This window comes from Hippopotamus amphibius, chromosome 5 (assembly GCF_030028045.1).
Source record: "Hippopotamus amphibius kiboko isolate mHipAmp2 chromosome 5, mHipAmp2.hap2, whole genome shotgun sequence".
In the NCBI taxonomy this organism is placed as follows: Eukaryota; Metazoa; Chordata; class Mammalia; order Artiodactyla; family Hippopotamidae; genus Hippopotamus; species Hippopotamus amphibius.
The window spans coordinates 64088190-64102332 of NC_080190.1; the positions used below are offsets into that span (position 1 = coordinate 64088190).

The 14143-nt window shown below is 43.9% G+C and overlaps 1 protein-coding gene across 2 annotated transcripts in view; it reads left to right on the top strand.

Moving 5' to 3' along the window:
* Positions 1-12519, top strand: part of MICU1 (mitochondrial calcium uptake 1) — a 234429-nt gene extending 221910 nt beyond the window's left edge. For both annotated transcript variants that reach the window (XM_057734250.1, XM_057734251.1), the window contains 2 exons: positions 5434-5523; positions 11527-12519. In XM_057734250.1, coding sequence (XP_057590233.1) covers positions 5434-5523; positions 11527-11687 — 251 coding nt within the window. In that variant the 3' untranslated portion in view covers positions 11688-12519. The remainder of the gene's footprint in view (positions 1-5433; positions 5524-11526) is intronic.
* Positions 12520-14143: the final 1624 nt, after the last annotated feature.

The following is a 14143-nucleotide window of genomic DNA, read 5'->3' on the forward strand; positions in this document are numbered from 1 at the left end:
CCATTTGAATTTGGAACAGCTGAATATCTAATAAAAGCAACTTTTTAAAGTAAAAAATAATGAAAATTTAAAGAATCAAAGAGGGGAAAGCAAGTTAATATGGTAAATTGGTCTCCAAATAAGACCTGGCTGTGTTATAAAGTTTTCCCTGCAAGGAGACTTGACTGGCCCCCTGCAAAATCTATCCTGATGCTCTCGTCCCCACCTGCACCTCTGTTCTAGTTCTCTAGTCAGGCATTAGTATCCTTTCCTGCTTTCAGTACTTTACTCAAACTCCCAACCCCCATCACCTACTACCTTACATGCTAAATCTGGAGCATTCTGTCTCTTTAATCCTTTAGAATTAGGATCCAAATGTACCTCCAACCAAATACAGACTATCCCACCATAACCCATATGTGTTTATTAATATGTCTGATAATTCTCATATGTATTTCTCCATCTTAGTATGTATGGTTTCCCCCACTGAACTGTGATTGCCCTCTGGGTGTGGCACCTGAAATCACTGCCTAATGGTGCCGGTAGAAATGCTTGCCCTTTGTGGACAAAATGTGTTGAGCGTTTTTTAATGCCATCAGATACAATGCTGGACAATGGCAATAAACCTTACTGTAAATCAGTTTTACTAGATTAATCACGTAAGCTCATTGATGGGATGATGCTCTGAGGTTCAGAAAACCTGACCACAGGCATATACCAGTATTTAAGAGCCAGGATCACCAGCATCGCTTCTGACAGGTAGACGGCCTGAGCACACAGAGGGGATCAACCTGCCTGCGGCTCAGAAGCACCATGCAGAACACAGAATTGTTATAGTTTTCAGTATTAGTATACAACATTGCTCTTGGCTCCTCATATTGCTTGTTATCCTAAATGTTGTCCTCTCCTCCCCACCCACCCCCTCAAATCAGGTTGAAATGTGTGTGTTGTATTAGCCAAAGTATCTTGGAAGAAGATGTGAAAGAAAGGACAAGTGCTCTTTAAAGGAAAATCCTTCCCCCATCCCAGCCTTCCCTGAAGCCATCTAGGGAATGGATTTAAGAAACTAAGACATCTGCATCATAAGCCTTTCCAAAGCTGAAGCAGAAATGTCTCCCCTCACTTAACCTTGGCAGTCACAAGCCAGCTTTTGATTTTCTCTACTGCAGTCCAGGAAGACAGGAATAATCACATGGCCACACAGCTAGAGACTGTCAGCCCAACTTGGAATATCATCTTTCCAAACACCTTTGCATTAGGAAGAGATAGGCAGCTCCTAACTGGGTCACGCTGTCCAAAGCTCTATCTATGCATCAGAGGCATAAAAGCTCCCAGGGCCACCTTTGTTTCACATGCTTTTAATTGGGTTGCATTTTAATAAACGTTTTTAAAGTTGTCCGTAAAATTGTCAGTATACATTCCAAGGGAACGCTAACATCTTCCACCATAGAGGACAGTCAGACCTGTGGTCAAACTATAATGCTGGCTCCTCACAACCCCTAATTGTTATTCAGTTATTCCTCCCTGCCCACTAGCAATAACTAATCCCCAGTTTGGTTTTTCTTTCATCTGAGCTCTTTCTCTTATTTAGAGTTACAGATTCATGGGAATTCCCTGGTGGTCCAGTGGTTAAGACTCCACACTTTCACTGCCGAGGGCATCGGGAAACTAAGATGCTGCAAGCCATGCGATGCAGCCAAAAAAAATATATATAGTGACAGATTCATGGGAGGATCTATTGTCCATATAAGGGATCAAGTGGACCCAGTGTGTATAGGGAAAAGAACATTGGCTGGAAGTCAGGAGACCTAGATTCTAGACTCAGCTGTGCTACCAGCTAGCTTTGTGACCCTGAGCAAATTATTCAGATTCTCTGCATTTTACCTTTCATCTGAGATTTCTTCCAGTTCTAAGATTCTCTGATTCCAAGTGGATATTTGGGCTCTTATCCCTCCAGGACTCTCCTTTCCTTGGTTCGACTACTGTTGTGAATAGATAGTTTCATGTAATATAGCTTCTGACATTATAGTCACACAAACTCAGTATGTGTTTCTTTCTGCTGCTGAATTGTCCAGTCATGGACTATGCCAGAGAGTAAACTGGGGGCCTGACACAACTCACATTCTGCCTGGACTTTTCAGAGAGCCAGATGGTTAACACATTTTTGAGTGCCAATTGAGCGTGCTTCTGCAAATTCCTCCCTACCCCAGTCTAGTAGAAATCACCCAATCTCATGTTCATCTATTGTTCAGGCAGCTGGGCCATATTTGTACCAAAGGAATAGATAGGCCTTGGAAACCTAGGCCTTCTCCAGGGTGACTTCATGCTCCATAGAGATATCTTTCAGATTAGAATCCCAACCATCAATCAGTTAGCATCATCAAATAGGGGAGGCCCAGATTCCAGTACCAACAACTGGTCCATATGGGGAAGTTGTGATCTGGGGCAGAGGAGGTGGGGGATTGTTCTCCTTGCTGTGATTTAATTATGACTTTATGGTTCAGAGATGTGGAAGCAAATCTGAATGAGCCAACTCTCAGGACCAGCTGTCAAGCACTTGGCTTCTAATCTGCTGTCATCCTACTTGTCCCAAGTGCTCTTGGCTGGACAGCTCAGCAGCTAGTTTAATGTTTGTTTCCTCCACTGCTCTGATTTACACCTGGGGACCTATCTGAGGATCTTGGACTGTGAAAGGGCACCCCAGCCAAACTCTTTGCTGGCTGATAACATCCCAGTGGTTTGAATAACTTAGCAGCCCCAGTTTTCCTCCTGTAGTACAGGTGGCATCAGAGCCCTCTCCATGTGAGATGGAACACATTCTGTAACTGTTCTGTCAAGAGATGGCATTTGTAATGAGGCATTCCCGACGGTGGCTTCCAGAAGTCCCTATTCTGCAACCACTTAATACCACTTTAATGAGCTTTTCACTAAAAAAAAAAAGCCAAGAGCTCTCACTGACATTCTTGGATATTATTTAGTTAATGGTTTATTTAGAGAAAAGTGTCTGTCTTCATGGGGAAAAGGTTGGGCACTTGGAGTATCAAGAAGAATTGGCAGGGACTTCCCTGGCATTCCAGTGATAAAGACTCCGTGCTTCCATTGCAGGGGGTAAGGGTTCAGTCCCTGGTCAGGAAACTAAGATCCCACATGCCATGCAGTGTGGCCAGAAAAAAGAAAAGAAAGAAGAAGAATTGGCAATAGGCACTCTGCTCTGAGAGAATGGAACTGGAAAAGAGAGAAAAAGAGGTAGTTATCAGTTATAACCGGTGTGGTATTGGTGTGACACAGGCATGGTTAACAAGCATTGACAGAGAAAGGGATGATTAACATAAAGCGTCCGTGTTATCTGATATGGAACAGGTTTTGAGCCACTTCTCCAGACACATTTCTGTACCCACAAAGGGTAATTCAGTAAATGATCACAGTTTGAGAGCACCCAATGGCTTCTGATCTGATTCTCTTTTTCACTGAGAAGTCTTCTGAGGTGAATTGTGTCCTTAGTAGATTTTCCTACCGAGAAATATAGTGGCCAGCTGTCATCACTTTAGTTCTCTTAACAGTTACTGTTTTCGTTGTAAATTGGCCTTCTGGTTTCTCTTCCTTCCCTGGGCCATTTAGTTAACAGGAATCAGTTCCTCCTGAGCCAGCTGAGAGAATCAAGTGTCTAGACCTACAAGGCTAATTTTCTAAACCTTAGAAATTTTACAGCCTTGTAGAGGCCCCATCTCCCCTGTCAGCACTTAACCACGTCTCGTGAACATCCACACGATAACATATATTCTGCTTAAGTCTTTTAGTTCCAAGGATGTTGATTCCTCTTTCACACTATCTCACATCCTGGGAGGAAGGGCGGTATGAGCAGTAACCTAAAGCCCAGCAGGAGGAATCTGGCTCTTCCCGCCCTCCTGAGCAGTTTAGTCTCCCCTCCAGCCAGAGGCTGTGGACACTGAGGCACAGCCCAGCTTGTGGCCTTTATACCTTTCTTCTGTCCTTCGCCACACAAGATCCTCGGCTGTTTCTATGCACCTCCACCCCTATCCCTCACCCTCAGATTCTAGAAAGTGCCAATAAACCATTCTTTACACTACTCAGCCACCTCAGCAGTTACCTTGTGGCATCCCCTCATTTGAATGTGAGAACATTATATCTAAAGAGATTAGGTGACTCCATCGGGGTCACACAGCAAGTTGGTGGAGCCAGGACTAGAGCTCAGGTCTTGTGACTGCAAGCACAGTTTTTCTACTGCGTCACCTCGCTCCTCTACATTGTTCTAGCATTTGATCAGCTGACCTTGGGGGCACTGTGGTGAATATGTGGCGGCCATAGAGGTGAAGTGAAAGATCAAATGCAGAAAAAGATGACAAGAAAGAATGGAAATTATAGGAATGAAATAAGCAGAGAGGTCACACTGACTTTAAGTTCATGTTACTTCTGGAAGAATCTAACCTAAGGTTTATACATATGAACACTTACTTCGTTGCTAGTTGATTCATAAATAGAAATTCGTATTTTTCTTTCCTCTGAGCTTTACCTCACTTAAGAGTGTGTCTATAAGCAATAACATAATTTATAGATGTAGCTGGATCAGGCTTGAAGAAAAACGGCAGAGAAGACGGGAGATTGCCTAGTCCTTCCTGGCTTGTTTTTCATGAGAACCCAGTTCTCACATGATTGCTAGTGTTTAACAGTAAATGTCAGAGAAAGAGAAAATGGCAAGAGAGACGAGATTTTCTGATGAAGTCTGAAAAAAGAAAAAAAAGGCTGTATTCTGATCTAGTGAGATGGGGGCCACTGCTTCTCCCAAGGGGCACAGCTGGAAACAACGAGGTGGCTGATGGAATACCTGTCAGGAGGAGGGGCAGGAGCTCAGCCATGAAGGTTCTCCGCTGTCAGTCAGCAACTGGTGGGTGAAGCCTCAGCGCACTCAAACGAGCCTCCTTGTTCCCCACCTCCCCATCCTTCTGCTGCCTCATTATTTCCCTGATTTTTTATTATTGTGTTCTTTCTAGTGGGAGTGAAATGCTAAGATGGAGACTATAGTAATATCAGGTGTTCTTTTAAGTATGTAAGTCAGTGGCATTAATTACATTCATAATGTTGTACAACCATCACCACTATTTCCAAAACTTTTCCATCACCCCAGACAGAAAATCTGTACCCATTAATCACTAACTTCCCAACCCCTGGTAACCTCTAATCTACTTTCTTTATGAACTTAGTATCACGCATTCTTTCTTAATTATGTATACCTCCTAAAGTGTGGCAGCAGTGGGAAAAAAAATGGAACCTGAAGTGAAAAGGTTATGGATTAAAAAGAGAATTATCATTTTCTTAAATGTGACTTAAATACACTTGAAAATTTTTTATCATGACTGAATAGTTTTACCCTTCCATTCAGAGAAAGCAAAATGAAAATCCCTCTGCTGTGCTAACTCACCATCTTTCTTCTTTCAGTGACCATGCAGCAGGTAGCCAGGACAGTGGCCAAAGTGGAACTCTCAGATCACGTGTGTGATGTGGTGTTTGCGCTCTTTGACTGTGATGGTGAGTGGGGCCCTCTGGAGTCCAGCAGGAAAACCGAGCCTTACTGCCCTTGAAGTAGACACTGTTTATGATGGAGCCTTGCAGACAGCTCCAGCGTACCAACCTAGAACACTTCAACTTAACCCCTTTCCCACAACAGTAGCTCAGCATCATGACATTGAGAAATATCACCCCTGGTCCTGGTTTGTGTTCTCCATTTCTTCTCATAATTCCAATTTGCCTGTAGGCCTAAATTCATTTATGACCCCAGGATCTTAAAAATAGAAACAAAGGAATTCTCTGGAGGTCCAGTGGCTAGGACTCTGTGCTTCCACTGCAGGGAGCACAGGTTCAATTCCTGGTTGGGGAACTAAGATGCCTCATGCCTGCAGCCAAAAAAGAAAAATAAAAAAGAAACAAAATACTAGACCAACCTCACTGCTTACTAGATAGGAGCACTCAAGTATTTGAATGTCTCTAGGAAGAAGATGGTCCTGATCACTCCACCTCCCAGGACACATTTCAGTCGTTTACATCCCATCATAGCATTCCAGCCCCACAGCTTAGTCTGTGGTGTCTGTGAGCACTCTGCAGTTTAGCCCATTTAAGAGACCCTGGTTCTGCTCAGGCCTTATTTCTCAGCTCTGTTGGCTGATACAAAGATGATACTATGGAGGTTCACAATTTTTTCTTCTCTTTTTCTTCTTCTTCTTTTTTTTTTTTTTTGCCTTAAATTGTTTCTTTTTTAATTTTTATTGGAGTTTAGTTGATTTACAATGTTGTGTTAGTTTTAGGTGTACAGCAAAGTGAATCAGTTATACATATATATATCCACTCTTTTTTAGATTCTTTTCCCACGTAGGCCATTACAGAGTATTGAGTAGAGTTCCCTGTGCCATACAGTAGGTTCTTATTAGTTATCTCACAGTTTTTTTATTGCTTGCTGTGAGCCAGATACACTGTGCAAGCTGCTCATTTAATCCTCTGACAAAGGAATAGTTATTAACCACATATTACAGATAAGGAAGCTGTGACTTAAAGAGGTTAAGTAGTTTTCCCTGGATCACAAAGGTAGTAGTAGATAGCAAATCCAGGATTTGAACCAAACTGCACTGTCTCCCTCTGTACTATATTACCTCCATTCCCTGTCTCACAGCCAGGATTCATTCTTCATCTTCCTCCAGGAAGCCAGGCTCATAGAATTCGAGAACCAGGTCAGAAGCTCCTGCATATGTGAAACCTTCCCTTTTGATCCCAGCATAATGAATCACTCTGGTTTTTTAATTCCTTAACTTGGTTCAATTTGTCCACATCACTGCATTTTATACTCTATCTCTGTGTATGTGACAATGTCCCTACCAAATTGTGAGCTTTTTATGGGTAAAGTCACCTTTGGATCCCCCCTCCCCCACAATAGGACCTCAGATATTACTTTGCACATAACAGGTGTTCATTAACTTTTTTTAAGTTGAACTTGAGTTATTTAAATCTGTCCCCTGCACCCACAACTGAGGTTTGAGTGAAAGAAGCCCCAGTGTGAGGACAAGGAGAGTCCACATCCACAGGGAAGGGTGGTTATTCTGTAGAGCTGCCCTGTCCAATATGATACCACTAGTTACATGTGGCTATTTAAATTTAAATTATTTTAAATTGATTACAATTTAAAACTCACTTCCTCCAGTAGTCACGTGTGGCTGGCAGCTCCTGTATTGAATAGCACAGATAAAAACCATTTCCCTCATCGCAGAGAGTTCTCATGGACAGCACTGCTACAGAGAGAGTAACTCTTCCCAGATTTTGTTTTTGGTTTTTTTGGTTTTTTTTTTAAATATAAATTTATTTATTTATTTATTTATTTTATTGGCTGTGCTAGGTCTTTGTGGCTGTGCTCAGACTTTCTATAGTTGTGAAGAGTGGGGGCTACTCTTCTCTGTGGTATGTGGGCTTCTCATTGCAGTGGCTTCTCTTGTTGCAGAGCACAGGCTCTAGGCACGAGAGCTTCAGTAGTTGTGGTGCGTGGGCTCAGTAGTTGTGGCTCGAGGGCTCTAGAGCACAGGCTTAGTAGTTGTGGTGCATGGGCGTAGTTGCTCTGAGGCATGTGGGGTCTTCCCGGACCAGGGCTCAAACCCATGTCCCCTGCATTGGCAGGTGGATTCTTAACCATTGCGCCACCAGGAAAGCCCCCAGATTTTGTTTTTGCTCTCATCACTTTTAGGTGGTTTGAGTTTTTTCCAAAGAACATTTATTTTTATAATTTTTGAAGCCAGTATCCAGGAGCTGGTTTGTGAAGTGAATATGGGAGTAATGGCAGCAAGCCTCACAGTTCCCCTCTTCTCCTGGGAAGTCCTGGGAAATGTTTGATTTTCTAGCCTCTTTAGAAGGAAGCTCTGTCAAAATCTACCTCTGTTACCTTTTAAAAAATCATTTAACCTCTGGGGCCTCATTTTTTAATTAAGATATAATTGACAGGGCTTCCTAGGTGGCACAGTGGTTAAGAATCTGCCTGCCAGTGCAGAGAACACGGGTTCGATCCCTGCTCCAGGAAGATCCCACATGCCACGGAGCAACTAAGCTCGTGCGCCCAAAAAAAAAAAAAAAAAAAGATATAATTGACATATAATATTACATTAGTGGGACTTCCCTGATGGCACAGTGGGTCAGAATCTGCCTGCCAGTGCAGGGGACATGAGTTCAAGCGTTGGTCCGGGAAGATCCCACATGCTGCAGAGCAGCTAAGCCTGTGCGCCACAGCTACTGAACCTGCGCTCTAGAGCCCTCGAGCCACAACTACTGAAGCTCGAGTGCCTAGAACCCGTGCTCCACAACAAGAGAAGCCACCGCAGTGAGAAGCCCACAGACTGCAACAAAGAGTAGCCCTCGCTCACTGCAACTAGAGAAAGACTGCGCAGCAACGAAGACCCAATGCAGCCAAAAATAAAATTAATTAATTAACTAAAAGAAAACACATTATATTAGTTTCAGGTGCACAACATAATGATTCAATACTTATGTGTATTGCAAAATGATCACCATAATTCTAGCCACCATACATGTTACAAATTTTTTTCTTATGAGAATTTTTAAGGTGTACTTTCTTAGCAACTTGCAAATATGCAATACAGTGTTTTTAAATATAGTCTTCATGCTGTACGTTATATCCCCATGACTTATTTATGTTATAACTGGAAGTTTGTACCTCTTGACTCCCTTCACCAAAATTTGTCCCTCCCCACCCCCCACCTCTGGCAACCTCCAATCTATTCTCTATATATCTATGAACTCAGTTACTTTGTTGCTTTTAGATTCCACATATAAGTGAGATCATACAGTATTTGTCTTTCTCTGCCTAATTTATGTCAGTTAGCATAATGGCCTCAAGGTCCATCCATGTTGTCGCAAATGACAAAGTTTCCTTCTTTTTTATGGCTGAATAATATTCCATCATACACACAATACACACACACACACACACACACACACACACACACACCACATTTTCTTTATCCATTCATCTGTCCGTGGACACGCAGGTTGTTTCTGTGTCTTAGCTCTTATAAATAGTGCTGCTGCTGTTGTTGCTGTTGTTGATGATGATGGTGGCCATTCTGACAGGTATGAGGATATCTCATTGTGGTTTTGATTTGCATTTCCCTGATAGTTAGTGATGTTGAGCATCTTTTTATGTGTCTATTGGCCATCTATATGTCCTCTTTGGAAAGCATCTATTCAGGTGCTCTGTGCATTTTTTAATCAGATTGTTTGGTTTTTTGTTATTGGGTTGCATGAGTTCTCTATATATTTTGCATTTTAACCCCTTATCAGTATGTGATTTGCAGATATTTTCTCCCATCTAGTAGGTTGCCTTTTCATTTTGTTGATGGTTTCTTTGGCTGTGCAGAAGCTTTTTAGTTTGATATAATCCCACTTGTTTATATTTGCTTTTGTTGCCTTTGCTTTGGGTGGTAAATGGGGCTTATTTTCTTAATCTACAGAAAGGAAAGTAGATGTTAAATTTAAAAGCCATTGTCATGTCTACCAGTGCAAGACCTTAGGTCAAAATGCCAGAGGGCAGAGAATTCCGATTTTCAAACTTGTTTGTCACAGAATTTAGAGTTGCACTCACAGATCACACATGCACACAAATGACGTTCAGTCATATATCTGATTCACAGGTAACAAAAGCCATTCAGACTGGTCAGCCTTGGCCTTAGGGAAGCACGAAGCAAATCCCATAGTAGTTTGAATGAAATATACTCAGGTTTTGGGAATTCCCTAGCTATCCAGTGGTTAGTACTCCAAGCTTTCACTGCCAAGGGTACAGGTTCGATCCTTGGTCAGAGAACTAAGATCCTGCAAGTCACGCAGCCAAAAAATAAATAAATAAAAATAGCCTCAGGTTTTTTCATCTTAAGCTTCTTTGTATACAAAATATTAAGAGTCTTTAAATAAGACCTTTTTATTCTTTTAACTGCATTCTTAATAAGCCATATTACTGATTACCTTTCAGCCCAGCCAGGCTACTTCTTATGTTAAAGTATAATATACTTACAAAAAAATGCAAATACCGTTGTGTGGTGCATGATACATTTTAAAAATTGAACACACCTTTGTAACCAGCATTATCCGGAAGCAGCACATTAGCAGGACCACAGAGCCCCCTGGTGCTGCCTTCCAGTCACTTATACCCCCAAGGGCGGCCACTTTCCTAACTTTTAGCACCATAGTTTTATCTGGGTTTTTGTTTGTTTTAATCTTGCTGTGAGGGTATCTCTGAGGCTGCCCATGCTCTTTTCAGACAACAAACATGGGCCCGTTTAGGTTTTCAAGTACTCTCCACAGAAGTAAAGCATTTATTCCCTCTTACCACTTTCTTCCAGACTGATCATTAATAGAGGTCTGTTTGCTGGTTTCCTGTTACCACCAGTAATGGCTACCATTCTTTTAATCAGCAGACATTTACTCCTGGGCATCTAGTCAAACAGTAACTGTCCTCTACTATTGGAGCGCTTACTATTCCATGCGGCTTGAGAGGTGACCTTTGGTCACACCAGACGCTCTCCAAGTTCTCCTCCAGACCTGAGAGTCTGCCACTTAAGAGGATCAAATGCGAAGCCATGAGAAAGTGGGCTTAACCCAAAGCCAGATTTTGATTTTGGTTTTCACCATGAAAAGGCTCATCATGTCTCACCTGGACAATTGGCAGCAGCCTCCTAACTGGCTCCCATACTCCAGCTGTGCCACTCTCCAGTCCATTGCTATCAACCAGCTGGAGAAATCTACCCAAGGTGGAAGTCTAACTACATCTTACTCCCCTCTCCGAGTCCTTTCGTGCCCTGAAGATAAAGTGCAAACCCTTTGATGAGCATACAAGATCCTTGGGGACCTGTCTCCTGCCTGCCTCTTTGGTTTACTGGCCATACCCCCACTTCTGTGTATCCAGCAATACCTAACTCCTTGTAGTTCTCCTACAGCTGTGCTGCTTCCTGCTGGTGCCTTTGCTTATGCTACTACCACTACTGGAATGGCTCCCCCATCTCACTCCCCTCTGTGTAGCCAATTCCTGCTCATCCTTTGGGATTCAACTTAGGAGTCACCTCCAGGAAGCCTTTACTGATCTGCACTTGCACCCTCCAGCCTGGGTTAGTCTTCCTCTGTGCCCCCATAGCATCCTCTCTTTACCCCATTATGGCATTTACCACATTATTGAAATAACGTTCTTGTCTCTCCCACAACCTGATGGTATTTCAAGGGACAAAGTCATTTTTATCTCTTTATTCTCAACACAGGACCAGACATATAATATATTCTCATTCAGTTTCTGTCACACTACACTGAACTATCACTGAGTTGCAATTGGAAACATCAAGGAAGGCACAAACCAGTTCATTTTTAGCCAAGAGAATTGAATTTGGCTGTGAGAGAGTACCAGGCTCTGGAAGCTACATGATGTGAGCACTGGAATTTCCTCATTGTCTTTGTTCCAAGGCCTTCACTTGTCCCTGTTGTGTTTGCCTCTTCTTCTAGGCAACGGAGAGCTGAGCAATAAGGAATTTGTTTCCATCATGAAGCAACGGCTGATGAGAGGCCTGGAGAAGCCCAAAGACATGGGCTTCACCCGCCTCATGCAGGCCATGTGGAAATGTGCACAGGAAACTGCCTGGGACTTCGCTTTGCCAAAACCATAACATAGAACTGCACAAGGAGCCACCTCTCCATGCCAAGCACCTTGGCCCCCTGGGCAGAGCCTTGGCACAGCCCTCCCTGCTGCTACTTCTGAAAGTAGTGCTGAGATCATTCCTCCTGGGAATGATCTCAGGATTCATCGAGTTTCCCCTGTCCTAGTGTTCTGCTAGGCTCTGATTCTGAACCAGTGATTTTTCCCTAGAGGTTCTCAAAAACATGAACAAGTCCTAAAAGTGCAGACCTTTGGCACGTTTGGCAGTACTACCCATTCAAGCACCCTACGTACAAAGAATGCTGGGAACCATCCACGTACCTGCCAACCCTGGGAAACACCCAGTTCTCGAGTCACCCTGCTGTGGATTTATATTAATAAGAACATTCCTTGCTTCCTCTCCTGCTGGTGTTTTTAAGCTACGAATTGGGAAAACCTCTGGCAGAAAAGGGAATCAGTGATGAATGATAATGAGGGTGACTCAGGCACCCTGAGCTGGTGGGAAGCCTGGGCCAGAGGAAGGATTTGTGTCAGTCCCCAGGATCGCTGTGAGGCGAAGTGCACAGTGGGAAGGGAGCAAGATTAGGAATTTCAAGTAGCTACTTCATGGCTCTCTCCACTCCCTTCTTTTCCTCTCAGGCTCCCTAAGAAGACTCCTGCACGAGTGTACTTATTAAATGAGCAGCAGTGATTGAGCTCGCATTCCCTGCAAGTGCCACTTCCCCTCTGGGCCTGTGCCTCTGAAGCTGAGGCTTGGCTCAGAGCCTGTCTGCCCTCTGCTTAAACACTTGTAAAATATCACTTTAATTATAACAGTTTGCAATAAACCACCCCCCACAAAGGCTCTTGTCTCCTTTATTTTAGGATCCTCTGGGGCCCTTTTCATTTCACTTCTCCGCTGCTAGCAGCAGACCTGTTTTCTCTCCACCAGAGTCTGGTTCTTCCTGTTGAGAGGGCACTTCAGGCATAAACAAAAAGTGAGGGCATTTGGAGGTTAGTGGATAGCATTTCATCCTGGACCAAGGTACGTAGTCCTTGATTACTCATGCGCCACAATAAGGAGCTAAGATGGGGCGGTGGGGGATATGAGACATTATCTGGCGCAGTGGACCTAAGTGTTAAAAACTGTAGCAACCAGGAGTTCCCTGGCGGCCCCGTGGTTAGAACTCTGCCCTCTCACTGCTGAGGGCCTGGATTCAGTCCCCCACAAGCCGCGCAGCACGGCCAAAGAAAACAACCATAGCAACCAGTTTTCTCACCTGTGTTCTCAACTATAAAATAAAAGGGTTGAGCTTAATGGGCTTAGAGGTTTCCTCCAGGTCCAGAAACCTCTGCCTCAGCTCTTCTCCAGAATTCCTGCATCCTCCAGCACCTCTGGTAGTGCTCCCTGGCTCAGTAGGGTCTCGCATCCAATGTAATAGAACCACCACACCAAAAACCCAGGGCGCCCTGTGAGGCCTAGAAGTTGGTAGGCAGTGTTTGTCAGCCAGAGAAGAGCAGAGACATGGGTCTGCACCTGTGGCTCCACAAGGACGTACAAACCCCAGCATTTTCTACAGAGCAATTTAACAACCTCACCTCTAACCTCCTTTCTGGGAGCAGATTAGATTATCTCTCAAAGGAGTTTGCCACTCATGCACCTCATCTATCTTCCGCTGTTTCCTTTCTTGTGGTACATATTCCTGGTACCCAAGTGTAGCCTTTGCCTTGCTCAGTGCTCCAGGGCTGAGGCATCAACAAAATGTGAGCCTTTTCTTAAATTTGTCCCATAATCCCCAAATCACTCTTTTCCCCAGTCCTCATTTCTCCAGCCTGAAAGAGAAGTCCCTTTCACAGCCTTTGTGGGGCATTCATTCCCTCACAAGAAGAGACCTGCCAATGGGCCTGGGTTCACTGAAGCCGAAAACCAGAGGACAACAGGAAGGGATAAGGACCTCACCTGCAAAATCTTGAAACCCAGGGTCAAGAGCACCTACCACAGGTATGTGGAATTCCAACTGAACTCCATGAACTAGGAGAGCCTGAGGAAGCAGAGGAGGTCCAGGTGCTCAAGAAGACAGGACAGCCACACTTTGGCACAACAGGGCAAGTGTGCAGGTGAGAAATATAAGCTAAGTTACCCAGAAGAGGCTGCCCCAAGGAAGTCCCTGACCAAGGAAGCATATGAGTAGGCTGAGAGGATTTTAGTAAGCAAAGTTTAGGGGTAAGCTGGGAGCATTTGGGAATACAAAAGGCTGATTTGTGCTTCTCTTTTTATTCCCATTATTTCTTCTGCCGAGATAGACTAACCTTCCCTTCTGCCTTCAAGATTCAGGTCAGGGACTTCCCTGGTGGCACAGTGGTTAAGAATCCGCCTGCCAATGCAGCAGACACTGGTTCGATCCCTGGTCCAGGAAGATCCCACATGCTGTGGAGCAACTTAAGCCCATTCACCACAACTATTGAGCCTGTGTGCCACAACTACTG